Source organism: Carassius gibelio, chromosome A25 (genome assembly GCF_023724105.1).
Source record: "Carassius gibelio isolate Cgi1373 ecotype wild population from Czech Republic chromosome A25, carGib1.2-hapl.c, whole genome shotgun sequence".
Lineage (NCBI taxonomy): Eukaryota > Metazoa > Chordata > Actinopteri > Cypriniformes > Cyprinidae > Carassius > Carassius gibelio.
In genome coordinates this window covers 19976129-19992455 of record NC_068395.1, presented here as the reverse complement: position 1 = coordinate 19992455, position 16327 = coordinate 19976129, and the positions used below count along the sequence as shown (strand labels likewise).

Here is a 16327-nt window from a genome sequence, read left to right as displayed (position 1 = left end):
GATAAAGCACTCTGTGCTCGATTAGTTCACTTCCGGCCCTTATTGAACGAGGAAAACAAATCGAGCTGAATCATCGCGCGCTCGGTGGATAGACGCCTGGTTTATAGCAAATATGGTGAGAAATTATCATATATACCGTTCTAACTAGCGTACAGTCTTCTGTTGGACTGTCTATTTGATCACTTTTTTAGAAGTAGATTTTATGCAGTGTGAGTTGGAGATGTTAATGTCGTTATGAGTGTATGCGAGGTAATGATGAGCGTGAGTAAGCGGAATGCTCGCAGCATGATACAGAAACTCTCATCGTGAAGAATAAATATCAATCTCTGCGGTTTATATACTGGTGTTTGTAAATTTACTTGTCTTTTTCTAGAAAATAATGGTAGTTATTTGTTTTTTCCGGCGATTAATATTATTCTCTGTGTGGCTCTTGAATGAGGCCGCAGCTTTCGATTTCGTTCTCTCCGCCAACAGAAGCTGCACGACGCTCAGAAAGACACTTTTAACCCAAATATATATCTGTGTGTTCTCAAACTCACAACATCAATCGCAGAAAACTCTCGAGAAATATCTGGCCCATATTCAATAACTGCAAAAAAAAAAAAAAAAAAATCGGTTTCATGTTGTCCGGAGCGGATGGACTGGATAACGTTCATTATTTCAGTAGAGTTTGTGCATTACAGTGATAACAATTGTGCCCAGAATATTTTATTATTATTTTATTTTTTTATTAAACTTAAATGTTTTACTTTAACATACTTTAAAAAGTCGTTCCTGTTGACAAGCATTTATGATGCACTAAAATATATTTCATTGCCGCGTTTAAAATGACATGTTTTTAATCATTATTTTTTCGTAATTTTGAATAAAACTATGAAATAATTTTTTTTATATGTTAGTCGGAACATAAAAGTAATATTCATTTTTAAAGCTTGACAAAAGAATATTAATATTAAAACTAATATTTAAAATGAACTTTCAGTAAACGTTTAATTTGACGTTATCTGACAGTGCTCTTTTTTTTTTTTTTACAATTGTAGATTAGTGTGTTAACACTTAAGTGGCCTTTTATTTCAATAATATATTATCTTTAAGTACAGTGTTTATATATATATATATATATACTTTTACGACTAAGATTAAGAGTACACTGAAGCGCATTTCTTTTTCTCAAGGACAGTCTGAGCATATCTGCATAGAAAGAGTTCATTTGAGTGTCGATCTACTTGTTGTTGTTACACCATTTCAATCATTATGCTCATTTTTATATTTTTATTTTTCAGTTTCGGAACCAGTATGACAATGACGTGACCGTGTGGAGTCCGCAGGTAATTTCCTCATTCATTCTTTAATTGTCTCATGCGTGTGAAGTCGGCATGTGTTGGGTTGTTTATCTGTGGGGTTTGTGTTCAGGGTCGCATTCATCAGATCGAGTATGCGATGGAGGCAGTTAAGCAGGGTTCAGCCACCGTCGGCCTCAAATCACGCTCTCACGCTGTTCTCGTGGCCCTCAAGGTACTCTCACATCTCTGTTACACCACATCATTGATCCCTCGGACCGTGTATCTGGTTGAGGAGAGCTCATATCAAAGCCCAAGCACCAGTAACCCCTTCAGAAACCCCTGTTGAATGTGTTTGTTCGTAGAGAGCTCAGTCTGAACTGGCCGCCCATCAGAAGAAGATCCTGCATGTGGACAGCCACGTGGGCATTTCAATCGCAGGACTGACGGCAGATGCCAGACTCCTCTGGTAAACCACAAGCCATCGTTTCAACATCTGTACTGATCAGGCACTATAGATCTTTGGCTAACGGCTTATTTAATGAAAACTAGGCTTTGAGGACTGAAGTGCATTCCTATAGTGGATTATACTGACCCTCACAGCCTCGTTGTTCAGTTCTGATCTTGAATGTCTCTTGTGCTCTTCCATCGAAGTCTCCTGTCATCAGTATCTCACTGTCTCTCTCTTTCTGTAAAGCAACTTCATGCGGCAGGAGTGTCTGGACTCCAGGTTCGTCTTCGATAGACCTCTTCCTGTGTCTCGACTGGTCTCGCTCATTGGAAGCAGTATCCTTTAAGCTTGCCGCTCTGGAGAGCTGTCTCTCGTCACTGCCGTTACTGTTTAGTTGAAGTATCTTCAAACTAGTGTCTGTATTTCCTGAACGCTGTTCCCACAGAGACTCAGATTCCCACGCAGCGGTACGGCAGACGGCCGTATGGAGTGGGGCTGCTGATCGCAGGATATGATGTGAGTACAGAGGTCGAGCAAGGCAGACATGTTCAGTGGAAGCAGAGTCATGTTCAATGGTGAATTCCTGCTGTGTTTGTGAATTTTAGGACATGGGACCGCACATCTTCCAGACGTGCCCCTCAGCCAATTACTTTGACTGTAAAGCCATGTCGATCGGCGCTCGCTCGCAGTCGGCCCGCACGTACCTGGAGAGACACATGGAGGCCTTCCTGGACTGTATGTTATTAAGAGACACGTTACATCACAGAAACCGCAAGATGACACGTTAAAATAATACTTTAAAATAATATACTATATTAATATACTATATTTATAAAACTTGTAGAAAGAATGTAATTTTATAGACACATAGACAATATACTATTTTTTTTATATTTGGATTAAATACAAAATATATACTTTGTCTTTTCTACAGCAATGTGTGTCATGTATTTAAATATTAGTAACTACACATTTGTAATGATAGTTGCAATTTAGTACATTTAATATAGATTACCTTTAAAATATAAATATATACTTATATAATCTTTTATTTAAATATATTCTTTACATTAGCTTTAGTACATTAACGCATCAAAATAAGTATAAAACAATGATTTGAAATGTGTTTTAAAGTAAAACTTTAAGTACTTCAGTGTGTTTAGAAACAGTCATGACTTAGTGCAGTTACTGTGTAGATGCATGCGTTTACATTTTACTTATTATACAATTCCCGGCATATAATTAATTTTTATAGTTACTTCTATAATTACAAAAATATAAACTGGGGCCTGAAAGTGTCTCTGTTCAAGTACACTTAAGTGTCCTTATTTTATTAGTATTATATGGTTAAACTTTAAGGTGTTCTTTTTACAGTGTAATTACACTTTTAAGTACTGAGTAATATTAACAACTTGTACTTACTGTATGGTTAGTCTAAGGATTAGTATTTGTTTTAGGGTTACTTGCAAGTAATTACGCATAATTCTTATAATAGTAAGTACACGTAACGTGTAGCAACAACACCTTAAAATAGTGTTACCTACTATCTTATATGATACTTTTTAATATTTGAAGTACACCGCAAATCAGTGCTATTTCAGTTCAATACACTCAAAACATGAAGTGTAGTTTTGCACAGCTGATCTTGTCCTGGGTGAGTTGAGGTGGTCATGCTTCAGGTGAGTGTGCTCTTGTGTGCAGGTGATCTGAATGAGCTGGTGCAGCACGGTCTGCGTGCGCTGCGTGAGACTCTCCCTGCTGAACAGGATCTGACCACAAAGGTTTGATATTTCATCCTGTCGCTGCACTCACGCTCATTACCACTGTTACCCCATCTGACTAACGTCTGGTTTCCTCCAGAATGTGTCCATTGGGATTGTGGGAAAGGAAACGGAGTTCACCATCTATGACGATGACGATGTGGCAAAGTTCCTGGAGGGTCTGGAGGAGAGACCCCAGAGAAGGGTGAGGATTGTTACGTTTGTTTGCAGGTGTGTGAGGATGTGTGTGATCTTGATCTGATGGTGTTTGTGGACCGCAGGTGGCCCAGCCAGCAGATGAAGCGGCTCCAGCTGTACCTGATGAACCCATGGAGACCTAACATGTACTTCTGTCTGTGTCACTTAAAGTTGACTGGAGCTTCTGGAGCTCACTGAGATAAAAATAAAAAGTAACATTTAAACTCCTCACACATTATACATTGCACCATAAAACCTTCATTTTCTGTCTGTGAGTTTAAGAGTAATAAAACCGTTTTTGATTCTTTCTGAGTGTGTTTGTGCTTTGACTGTGGAGGTCCATTGAGACTGTACAGCAGATTATTAAATAATTACACTCAAAATCCTGATTCCCATTCAGTGCACTTTCAGTCAGACTGACATAACCATTGTGTATTTGAAAATCAAGTCTGTTCCTTTCCAAGAAAATGCTTCATTCGACATGTTTCACGTTCATGATGTAAGCCCATCTTTGTCCTTTGTGCAAATTAGAAATTAGGAAGAAATTATAAAAATAAGTAGAATTTGATCTTTTAATAGCACTTAATATCTTAATCTAGAAAAGATGAGACTATCTTTTTGTACTTGAAGAAAACAGAAATAACGACTTTATTTAACAATTCGTGTCAATTAACAATGTGTCTCTGCATCACTGTAGCACCGTTTTGGAGAATATGAGCTGAATACATTTCTGACAGCTGCGCCATGAGGACATGCTGTTTTCGTTCAAATAAAAGTAAATACAAGCAGAAACGGTGTCCTTGTGGTGCGACTGACACAGAATAGCATTAGCTACTTGCGCTATAGTGAAGCGGAGAGACACAGAGCCGACTAATTGTTGAATAAAGTCGTTTTTTTTTTTCATCGTGTACAAAAAGTATTCTCTTTGTTTCATAATGTTACGGTTGAACCACTGATGATAGATGGACTATTCTGACAATGCTTTTCATATTTTTCTGGACCTTGACAGTGTATTTTACTTGACAGTAAATGGGACAGTCACAAGCCTCCCAGTTATCATCCAAAATATTTTAAATTGTGTTCCTAAGATGAACAAAGCTTTTACAGATTTGGAATGACATGGAAGTAATTGAGTAATGACACAATTTCCATTTTGTGGTGGAGTATCCCTTTAATTCTAAAGGGCTCCTTTATAGTTTAGAGCTGGGATCCTCAAATCTGGCCCAATAGCTCTAGCCCTGACCAAAAACACCGGAGCATGCTAATCAACTTCTTCAGGATCATAAGACAATCACAGGTCAGTGAGCTTGATCAGGGTTGGAGCTGAACTCCAGGGCAAGATTTGAGTAACACTGGTTTAGAGCATAAACTGAGGTAGATTTTTATTTCTACGAAAATTATAACTATAATTCAATTTATTGGGATCAACATTTATAGACATTCTGAACTCTATTGGTGTTATACAACACGTTTCAGGACTTACTCATTGTCGAAATCATTCTCTAGATTTAATACTGTCACATGGAATTGATGTTGATAGTGTTGAAATTATTCAGCCAAGTGATGATATCTCAGATCATTATTTAGTTCTGTGTAAACTTCATATAGTCAAAATTTTTAATTCTACTTATTGTTACAAGTATGGAAGAACCATCACTTCTACCACAAAAGACTGCTTTTTAAGTAATCTTCCTGATGTATCCAAATTCCTTAGCATATCCAAAACCTCAGAACAACTTGATGATGTAACAGAAACTATGGACTCTCTCTTTCCTAGCACTTTAAATACAGTTGCTCCTTTACGCTTAAGGAAGGTTAAGGAAAACCGTTTGACACCATGGTATAATAAGTATACTCGCACCCTAAAGAGAGCAGCCCGAAAAATGAAGCACAGCTGGAGGAAAACAAAACTAGAGGTATTTCGTATTGCTTGGCGGGAAAGTAACCTATCCTACAGAAAAGCATTAAAAACCGCTAGATCTGATTAATTTTCTTCTCTTTTAGAAGAAAACAAACATAACCCCAGGTATTTATTCAATACAGTGGCTAATTTAACGAAAAATAAAGCCTCAACAAGTGTTGACTTTCCCAACACCACAGCAGTAATGACTTTATGAACTACTTTACTTCTAAAATCGATACTATTAGAGATAAAATTGCAACCATTCAGCCGTCAGCTACAGTTTCGCATCAGACAGTGCACTATAGACCCCCTGAGGAACAGTTCCACTCATTCTCTACTATAGGAGAGGAAGAATTGTATAAACTTGTTAAATCATCTAAACCAACAACATGTATGTTAGACCCTATACCATCTAAGCTCCTAAAAGAGGTGCTTCCAGAGGTCATAGATCCTCTTCTGACTATTATTAATTCCTCATTGTCATTAGGATATGTCCCCAAAACCTTCAAGCTGGCTGTTATTAAGCCTCTCATCAAAAAACCACAACTTGACCCCAAAGAACTAGCTAATTATAGACCAATCTCGAATCTCCCTTTTCTGTCCAAGATACTAGAAAAGGTGGTATCCTCACAATTATATTCCTTCTTAGAGAAAAATGGTATATGTGAGGATTTCCAGTCAGGATTTAGACCGTATCATAGTACTGAGACTGCTCTCCTTAGAGTTATAAAATGATCTGCTCTTATCATCTGATCGTGGGTGTATCTCTCTATTAGTTTTATTGGATCTTAGTGCTGCGTTTGACACAATTGACCACAACATTCTTTTGCATAGACTTGAACACTTTGTTGGCATCAGTGGAAGTGCATTAGCATGGTTTAAATCATACTTATATGACCTCCATCAGTTCATAGCAGTGAATGAAGATGTATCATATCGATCACAAGTGCAGTATGGAGTACCTCAAGGCTCAGTACTGGGGCCGCTACTCTTCACGCTTTATATGTTACCCTTGGGAGATATCATCAGGAAACATGGTGTTAGCTTTCACTGTTATGCTGATGATACTCAGCTCTATATTTCCTTGCAGCCCGGTGAAACACACCAATTTGAAAGACTAATGGAATGCATAGTCGATATAAAAAACCGGACGACGAGTAATTTCTTACTGCTAAATAAAAAAAAACAGAGGTGTTAATTATAGGACCTAAAAACTCTGCATGAAATAACCTAGAACACTCTCTAAGACTTGATGGCTGCTCTGTCAATTCTTCGTCATCAGTTCGGAACCTAGGTGTGCATTTGCAAAACTGCATGTTTCTATCTCAAAAATATATCTAAATTACGGCCTATGCTCTCAATGTCAAATGCAGAAATGTTAATCCATGCATTTATGACCTCAAGGTTAGATTATTGTAATGCTTTATTGGGTGGTTGTTCTGCACGCTTAGTAAACAAACTACAGCTAGTCCAAAATGCAGCAGCAAGAGTTCTTACTAGAACCAGAACGCTGCACTGGCTCCCTATCAAACATCGTATAGATTTTAAAATATTGCATATTACTTATAAAGCCCTGAATGGTTTAGCACCTCAGTATTTGAATGAGCTCCTTTTACATTATATTACTCTACGTCCGCTACGTTCTCAAAACTCAGGCAATTTGATAATATCTAGAATATCAAAATCAACTGCGGGCGGCAGATCCTTTTCTTATTTGGCGCCTAAACTCTGGAATAACCTACCTTACATTGTTCGGGAGGCAGACACACTCTTGCAGTTTAAATCTAGATTAAAGACCCATCTCTTTAATCTGGCATACACATAACATACAGGTCCTTCTCAAAAAACTAGCATATTGTGAAAAAGTTCATTATTTTCCATAATGTAATGAAAAAAAATTACTTTCATATATTTTAGATTCATTGCACACCAACTGAAATATTTCAGGTCTTTTATTGTTTTAATACTGATGATTTTGGCATACAGCTCATGAAAAATTAGCATATTTCATCCGACCAATAAAAGAAAAGTGTTTTTAATACAAAAAAAGTCAACCAAAATAATTATGTTCAGTTATGCACTCAATACTTGGTGGGGAATCCTTTTGCAGAAATGACTGCTTCAGTGCGGCGTGGCATGGAGGCAATCAGCCTGTGGCACTGCTGAGGTGTTATGGAGGCCCAGGATGCTTCGATAGCGGTTGGGTCTTGCGTCTCTCAACACAGTAATACCATGGTCAGTTAACCATTTACCAGTGGTTTTGGCACTGTGAGCAGGTGCCAGGTCGTGCTGAAAAACGAAATCTTCATCTCCATAAAGCTTTTCAGCAGATGGAAGCATGAAGTGCTCCAAAATCTCCTGATAGCTAGCTGCATTGACCCTGCCCTTGATAAAACACAGTGGACCAACTCCAGCAGCTGACATGGCACCCCAGACCATCACGGACTTCAGGCATTTTGGCATTTCCTTCTCCCCAGTCTTCCTCCAGACTCTGGCACCTTGATTTCCTAATGACAAAAACAAAATTTGCTTTCATTCAAAAAAAGTAGTTTGGACCACTGAGCAACAGTCCAGTGCTGCTTCTCTGTAGCCCATTTCCTGCACATATCATGCACGGTGGCTCTGGATGTTTCTACTCCCTACTCCCAAGGTCTGGAATCGGTCCTTCTCCACAATCTTCCTCAGGGTCCGGACACCTCTTCTCGTTGTGCAGCGTTTTTTGCCACACTTTTTCCTTCCCACAGGCTTCCCACTGAGGTGCCTTGATACAACACTTTGGGAACAGCCTGTTCGTTCAGAAATTTCTTTATGTGTCTTACTCCCTCGCTTGAGGGTGTCAATGATGGCCTTCTGGACAGCAGTCTTACCCATGATTGCGGTTTTGAGTAATGAACCAGGCTGGGAGTTTTTAAAAGCCTCAGGAATCTTTTGCAGGTGTTTAGAGTTAATTAGTTGATTCAGATGATTAGGTTAATAGCTCGTTTTGAGAACCTTTTCATGATATGCTAATTTTTTGGGATAGGAATTTTGGGTTTTCATGAGCTGTATGCCAAAATCATCAGTATTAAAACAATAAAAGACCTGAAATATTTCAGTTGGTGTGCAATGAATCTAAAATATATGAAAGTTTAATTTTTATCATTACATTATGGAAAATAATGAACTTTTTCACAATATGCTAATTTTTTGAGAAGGACCTGTACTAATATGCTTTTAATATCCAAATCCGTTAAAGGATTTTTAGGCTGCATTAATTAGGTAAACCGGAACCGGAACCGGAAACACTTCACATAACACCCTATGTACTTGCTACATCATTAGAAGAATGGCATCTCCCTAATATTTGTCTGTTTCTCTCTTGTTCCGAGGTCACCATAGCCACCAGATCCAGTCTGTGTCCAGATCAGAGGGTCACTGCAGTCACCCGGATCCAGTACGTATCCAGACCAGATGGTGGATCAGCACCTAGAAAGGACCTCTACTGCCCTGAAAGACAGCGGAGACCAGGACAACTAGAGCCCCAGATACAGATCCCCTGTAAAGACCTTGTCTCAGAGGAGCACCAGGACAAGACCACAGGAAACAGATGATTCTTCTGCACAATCTGACTTTGCTGCAGCCTGGAATTGAACTACTGGTTTCGTCTGGTCAGAGGAGAACTGGCCCCCAACTGAGCCTGGTTTCTCCCAAGGTTTTTTTTCTCCATTCTGTCACCGATGGAGTTTCGGTTCCATGCCGCTGTCGCCTCTGGCTTGCTTAGTTGGGGTCACTTCATCTACAGCGATATCGTTGACTTGATTGCAAATAAATGCACAGACACTGAACAGAGATGACATCACTGAATTCAATGAACTGCCTTTAACTATCATTTTGCATTATTGACACACTGTTTTCCTAATGAATGTTGTTCAGTTGCTTTGACGCAATGTATTTTGTTTAAATCGCTATATAAATAAAGGTCACTTTGACTTTGACTTTACAGAAAGAGCTCAGTAAACCGCTGATTAATAATGCAATAAAAGCATTATTATGTTTAGCCCCCCACCCCTTACCAAAACCGCAAGCTATTTAATCTTTTTATACAGTCTACATTGCACTTATTTGTATATACGCCTCCATCAGATCCTAAATTCATTGGTTAGAATCAGAATGTGATTAGTAACAAATAAATGACAGGAAGTCAAGTCTATATTGACCAATAATAACATTCTACTACACTAACCTTTGGGATCGTATCAATGGCACAGAAACGTCCAAATTTATGTGCATCATCCCACATCTCACAGTCTGTCAAACATATTTTATTAGATCATGAAAACAGCAGATCTTTTCTTACAAACTAATAAACTGGTTTTATTCCATTAAAGCCCTGTTTACACCTACGTAGCTTTGGTCGAGAATAGAGCCTCTTTAAACCAGGAAAATGAATGTTTTGAAAACCACAATCCACTCTTAAATTCAGATGTAGGGCACAATGCAGGATGTTTGTTTAGAATAGTTTGCCTTTAACTGTCATTCTGCATTATTGACACCGTTTTCCTAATGAATGTTGTTCAGTTTCTTTGACGCAATGTATTTTGTTTAAAACGCTATATAAATAAAGGTGACTTGACTTGACTAGAAAGAGTTTATAGAGGTAGTTCAAATCAGCCCTTGAGTTTTACTATCTCCTTTACTGATGAGTCACATCTGAGAGTTCAGTATTTTTTATTATCAGATCACTGATGAACTCTTCATCTCAATAACTAATGAAGATGCAATTCACTGGATGGAGAACCAAATAAATAAACGTCAGATGTGAGTTTGTGGTGTTTTATTAAGACAACATGCAGCAGTAAACGATAGACATTAATGCAATCATGCAAGTATGAGAAGAGAACTTGACTAAATCTTGAACAAAAGCATCACTCTCAATGTTTGCTACACAAGTAATGAGATGAGAAGCACAGAAACAAAACTAAAACTAAACTGAATACGGACAGAGCTTTCTGTGATCATGTGAAAACAGTGTAGAAGACCTGATAAATGAATCTGTTGTACATTATGGGTTGTTGTTTTTTTCAGTATTTGAGGTCCAAGAAATTTGAACACAAGTGAATATTTTTCTCGTTCAAGTCCCAAGTTCTGTAATTCACAAGATGATTGGAGGTTTGTGGTGAATGCAGCGGGTCAGTAGATACTTCCTGTAGCTAAAGTGCCTCATGTTTTTCTGAACATGAACTCTGTTTGCATATTGTTTACAGTATGAGCACAGGCTGATGTACCTGCACAATAGAGAGGATATTGATCCTCAATACTCATCAGTTTAGAGCTGTAAAGGGCTCATGTGTGACATGTTGACACAGCTGCTCTTTTCTGTGTGTCTAACAAACACCGTCCACTGAGAGACCGTGGAAAACATTTAGCGCTCAATATAAGGTGAAAGACGCCCATGCAGTAAACTAATCTTCAATAAAGCAATGCATTGTTATTATTTAGGTGGTTTATTGTTTGTTTCTCCGCCTGATGATGCTGTGTTCTGACACTGGGCCGGATGTGATGTCACTTCCTATTAGAGTTTCTGTCTCTGGCTGTGATTGGCTGTCGGAGCTACACAAAGAAATGTCCTCTATCTTTGTGTTTCTGTTGCCGTCTGTGTTTTCATCAGGGTCACTGAGAGACTGTTCATCAGGACGCTTCATCTCCGCACTCGTCTCGTCTCTCATCTGAGCGTTTGCGCTCGTGTGAGGCGAATGAACACTACAGAAACGCTCATTAAGCTCCTTCCCACCGTTCCCAGGAAGACCTGCAGAAATAAGACGCTACGTTAGACACCGATCGTGAATAAAGGATGTGTGAATGGTGAATTGATCTGCACATCTCACCGTCCCACTCACGGTCGCAGGAGTGGTCAGGGTTTGCTGGGACTGTGTCCACGAACTGTCCCTCCTGCATGACGCGTGTGATCTCCTGCAGCTGGTACAGTAACTGCTGCTCCTCATCCATGGCCACCGCTCCTCCAATACTGCACCAAAGCAACACACACGTCACGTCGAAACAGACACACACAAACACACACACAGACACACACACACCTGTCTGAGCCAGCGCTGGCTGTAGAAATGATTCTCTCGATCACATCCTTCGTCTCATTCAGTCTGTCCTGCAGCTGAGCCAGCTCAAAATCAGCTGAGAGAGAGAGACGGGATAGACACACACATACATGTGAAAGTGTTTACAATTATAATATAATGTGATGTCCAGGTGGTGTGTATGTGCTCATACTTATTTTCCTCTTCATGTTTTCTGATCTGACAGCAGTGAATCGGCTCTTTGGAGGTTTCGCTGTTTTGCCTTTGGACGTGATCTTTGACAGACACAGACAAACACTTCACATGTCATCTGAGCCTCCGGCCGTAACATCTGAGATCTGGGAGTGCGGTCTCACCTTAAACAGAATGTAAAGGATGTAGAGTAAGATCCCGAAGCCGTAGATGGGAATGATCTGCCCTGCGAGGTTGGACTTTCCTCCGGTGCTGGCTCCAGTAGCGGCTCCTTTGGCCCGGGCGATGGCTTCAGGGTTGTGGGCTTTGGAGAAGTGCCTCCGCTCCTCAGATACAGGCGCTCGGTGTGGCATGGGAGGAAAGTGACCTGCGGGCCCTGCACGAGACATTCACAGACTGCCATCAGTGTTTACATTTCAGAATCAGCCCTCCCTTTCATATCAACATATAAATATCTACACTTATGCATTATATACATACTTCACCATACATATATAGAGCACCACTGTTTATTTAAGGTTTTTCTGTATGCAAAAAAAAAATTAAAAATATATTTAATGTAAAGCTGAGTAGTACTGATACACATAAAGACACAGTTTCAATATTTATTTGCCGTTATGCTTTACAAAAAATTATTTGTATTTATGTACAAAATGTATTTGTTTAAATTTTGGTTATAGATCCGTATCGGTGATACCACTGCTGTTTCAAGATCCAAATGCAGAACACATATATTCTTACCGAATCTAGACAGAAAGAGATTGCGAACTAATGAAATAAAAAGAGTCTTGTAATAATAACAATGCTCGTGTACCTTCGGAGTGCGGTGTGTCTCTCTTTCCTCGCGATAAAAGCATTTTAGGCAGCAGAAGCGCGACGCACAGCACCACGCATGACACTACAGTGAGCTTCTGAAATGTCGAAATAGACATGTTTAATGATATCTGATTTGAGAGTGACTCGGGAGTGACCGAAGCACCTCTGTAACCGAATCTGCATCTGTGACGCGCACCTGCCCCCCGCATCACATAAAAACAGCCTCTTCATTTCCGGAGTGCTGCCATAGAAACTGAATATAGCAGACAAAATGATGAAGTGGGCGAGGTTTATCAGTCTCCTTTATAATTGTGTTATCTGAACTTTTCACTGTAGTGTTTGCAGTTCAAACAGAAAACAGTTTGTCAACGGCATCATTGTAAAAATAGTGTCCAGTGCGCGTCTGAAGCTGAAGGTCACCTGAGAACTGTGGCTTTCCTCCGCGCTGATGAAGATCATATAATATTCTTCCTCCACTGAGTGTCATTTCAGCGTCACAGGAAAACGATAACATTAAACAACAAATGTGTGACACATACGTAGAAAATAAAATTAAAAGCCTTGCCGAAGGTGTTTGGAACATCTTAAGATGAATATCCTCCTGACAGTCTTATACAGCCTGTGAAGCTGATTTAGGCCTACGGATGCTTTGATTGATTTATTTACTGTATGTACACAATTAGACGTCTTGGATTAAATTAGAAAAATTAATAATAATAATAATAAAAAGAATATGAAAGAAAAAAAGATTAACGCTTGACGGTTTTATAGTAGTAGTTTCACGGGAAAACAATAACATTAGACAACAAATGTGTGACGTATAAAATGAAATAAAAACCTTGCCGAAGGTGTTTGGAACATCTTAATATCCTCCTGACAGCCTTATACAGTCTGTGAAGCTGATTTATGGTCACGGATGTTTCGGTTGATTTATTTACTGTATATACACAATTAGACGTCTTGGATTAAATGAGAACAATTAATAATAATAATAATAATAATAATAATAATAATAATAATAATAATAATAATAATAATAATAATAATAATATGAAAAAAGATTAACGCTTGACGGTTTAATAGTAGTAGTTTTTCCTCCAGTCTGCTGGCGGCGCTCTCTCGTTGCGATCCCACTCGACGCGGTCCTCGCGCATTATCTCGCGAGATCACAGGACAGCTTCCTCTTTGCATTCTCTGCCGCTACCATGGTAGGTGCTCTAGGATTGCTCTCCGTGTGATTACAACTTTAATCTTTCTCAATCTTTTATTAAAGAGAGTCAGAACAGCGTTGTTATTTCTTGATGTGGTTCTATATCATTTTAAGTATGATTATCAGCCTGTATTTTGTGGATGTGTATCGATATAGATATATTTTGACGGCATTGTCGAGCTGTAGCGGCGCTCGCGCTGCTAATGTCCGACAGCTCTGAGATGTGTCTTAGAGGTCAACAGAAATACCGCAGAATGTAAAGTACAACGAAATAAATGTGTTTTTTCAACAGCCAACCAAGAAGTCTAAGACTAGAAAGCTGCGCGGGCACGTCAGCCACGGGCACGGGCGTATCGGTCAGTAACACGTGAGAGAAATGTTCAGAGACGGGAGTGTGTGAATCCTGTGTGTTTGAGCTGTTTACGACATTAATCTGTACCGTGTTGGATGTTTTCTGCAGGCAAGCACAGGAAGCATCCCGGTGGTCGCGGTAATGCTGGTGGCATGCATCATCACAGAATCAATTTTGACAAATAGTGAGTAAAAAGCTGAAAATCGTGCTGTTCACTTGTTTCATCCAGTCACGAAATGAAGGAAGCAGTGTTTGAGTAGTGTAGGTTATTAACGAATGTGTTTGTACTACAGCTTCAGATACTGCTCTAAGTGTAAAAACTGAAACAGGAGTGACTTAACTGAAAATCTGTGTTTTATAGGGACTGAATACAGTTTTCATAACTTTCAGGGTTTCTGTGGGTCACAAATAGATCTTAAATACTCAAGAAAATTCGGCCTTCCACACATTAAGAGCATGTCTTAGAGCAGAAACCGTCAAAGTCAAGGCTTTAATCCTGTAAAGAACTATTTAATCTTATTTTCCAATACAAATATGTAAATATTCTTCGACCAAGATAAATATACTTTAGATGAAAAACTTAACAAAAATGTAATGTAATGCTTTAAAACAAGTTTTTTCTGAGCCCGTTAGCACCTTGATTAGAGCATTAGCATCTTGATAGATTTTTGTAATGTGAAATCAGATGGAAATATTGAGGAACATCACTTTTTTTTGCAGCGTGATCGAAGTATAGTACGTTACATGGTTCTTTCCAAACTACAGGTTTGCACCAGAGGTTTTCAAGCCTTGGTTTTAAGTGATGTGATTTTAGCTTAGTAGTTTACTGGACACTTACATATGTTTCTTTTCTCAGTTTAAAGTCTTAAATTTACTTTTATAAAATCTGCAGAAACCCTGTTTGCTGTATAAATTGGACTAGATGTATCTTTTTGTGAACAAGTGATTTTAAGTTCTTGATCTGGAGAGTTTATTGGTGTTTGTTTTCTACAGTCATCCAGGTTATTTTGGTAAGGTGGGCATGAGACATTACCACTTGAAGCGAAACACTCTCTTCTGCCCCACCATTAACCTGGACAAGCTGTGGACGCTGGTCAGCGAGCAGACGAGAGTCAACTACGGCAAGAAACCCGAAGGGCCGGCACCCATCATTGATGTCGTGCGAGCTGTAAGTGACATAAGATCAGCAGCCTCACCTCTGGGATCATGCGTTTTGAAACGCTTCTTGTATATATGTGTATATTTATTGTGTGCGTTCCTGCAGTGTGTGTCTGGTTCCAGGTGAAAGGATGTGCTGATATTGTGGTGTGTTTCAGGGCTACTTCAAGGTGTTGGGGAAAGGCAAGCTGCCCAAGCAGCCGGTCATCGTGAAGGCCAAGTTCTTCAGCAGACGGGCTGAGGAGAAGATCAAGGGTGTTGGAGGAGCCTGCGTGCTGACCGCCTAAACTCCTTTTGCTAAATAAAATATCTGAAAAGTTTAACTGTTCATGGTTTTTTTTTTCTTTTATACATCTACATTTAGTTCAGTTTTTGTCCTGATGGAAGCCTGGTGAGAGCTCATTTGTGTTCTCTCTTATAAACGATTTTGAAGTCATCTGAAGGTGTTTTAATTTTAGCCTTAATTCTTATCAGTAGTTTTCAGCTGTTTTATTTGAATGTAGACTTGTATCAAACACAGGAACACTTTGTGTATCATTAAAGTGATTATTGAAGTGTGTTTTGAACTAGGGCTGTCACAATTACGAAATTTGGCTGACTTGTGCCGATTATCACAATTGTCTGTTTTTATGGCTTCCATTATATAATGGATTAATTTAAGTCTTCGGTAAATTCTTTTAGTCTTTTTTTTTTTATTTTGCAGTGTAAGATTACAGAGTATTCCAAATTCAAGAAATGTCGATACTGATCCAACACCACTACAGAATGTCAATGATACGTTTGTGAAACCAATGGTCCTCTTTTTGAACATAAACCACTAAATACTCGCTTCATTACAGAGTAAAACTAAATTTGAATAAAAATATTACAAATTTAAATTAAACTAGCTGACTAATTTAGCAGGAAAATATATTTTGGGGGCACATTATGCAATTT

At 38.9% G+C, this 16327-nt stretch overlaps 3 protein-coding genes across 3 annotated transcripts; 2 read left to right on the top strand and 1 right to left on the bottom strand.

Annotated features, from left to right (window-relative positions):
* psma1 (proteasome 20S subunit alpha 1) lies at nucleotides 1–3996 on the top strand. Its single transcript, XM_052544517.1, has 10 exons — nucleotides 1–115; nucleotides 1284–1328; nucleotides 1414–1515; nucleotides 1646–1749; nucleotides 1978–2066; nucleotides 2177–2247; nucleotides 2337–2466; nucleotides 3433–3512; nucleotides 3592–3696; nucleotides 3773–3996. Exons 1-10 carry the CDS (start codon nucleotides 113–115, stop codon nucleotides 3830–3832), a joined length of 789 nt encoding a protein of 262 aa, XP_052400477.1. The 5' UTR covers nucleotides 1–112; the 3' UTR covers nucleotides 3833–3996.
* A 6394-nt stretch (nucleotides 3997–10390) lies between these two features.
* On the bottom strand, nucleotides 10391–13345 carry ric3b (RIC3 acetylcholine receptor chaperone b). The gene is made up of 6 exons (XM_052544509.1): nucleotides 12670–13345; nucleotides 12020–12231; nucleotides 11857–11938; nucleotides 11667–11760; nucleotides 11457–11596; nucleotides 10391–11377 (listed from the first exon to the last, which is right to left on the bottom strand). Exons 1-6 carry the CDS (start codon nucleotides 12878–12880, stop codon nucleotides 11076–11078), a joined length of 1041 nt encoding a protein of 346 aa, XP_052400469.1. The 5' UTR covers nucleotides 12881–13345; the 3' UTR covers nucleotides 10391–11075.
* Nucleotides 13346–13782: 437 nt separating this feature from the next.
* On the top strand, nucleotides 13783–15714 carry rpl27a (ribosomal protein L27a). The gene is made up of 5 exons (XM_052544524.1): nucleotides 13783–13879; nucleotides 14174–14237; nucleotides 14342–14417; nucleotides 15227–15401; nucleotides 15550–15714. Exons 1-5 carry the CDS (start codon nucleotides 13877–13879, stop codon nucleotides 15676–15678), a joined length of 447 nt encoding a protein of 148 aa, XP_052400484.1. The 5' UTR covers nucleotides 13783–13876; the 3' UTR covers nucleotides 15679–15714.
* Nucleotides 15715–16327: the final 613 nt, after the last annotated feature.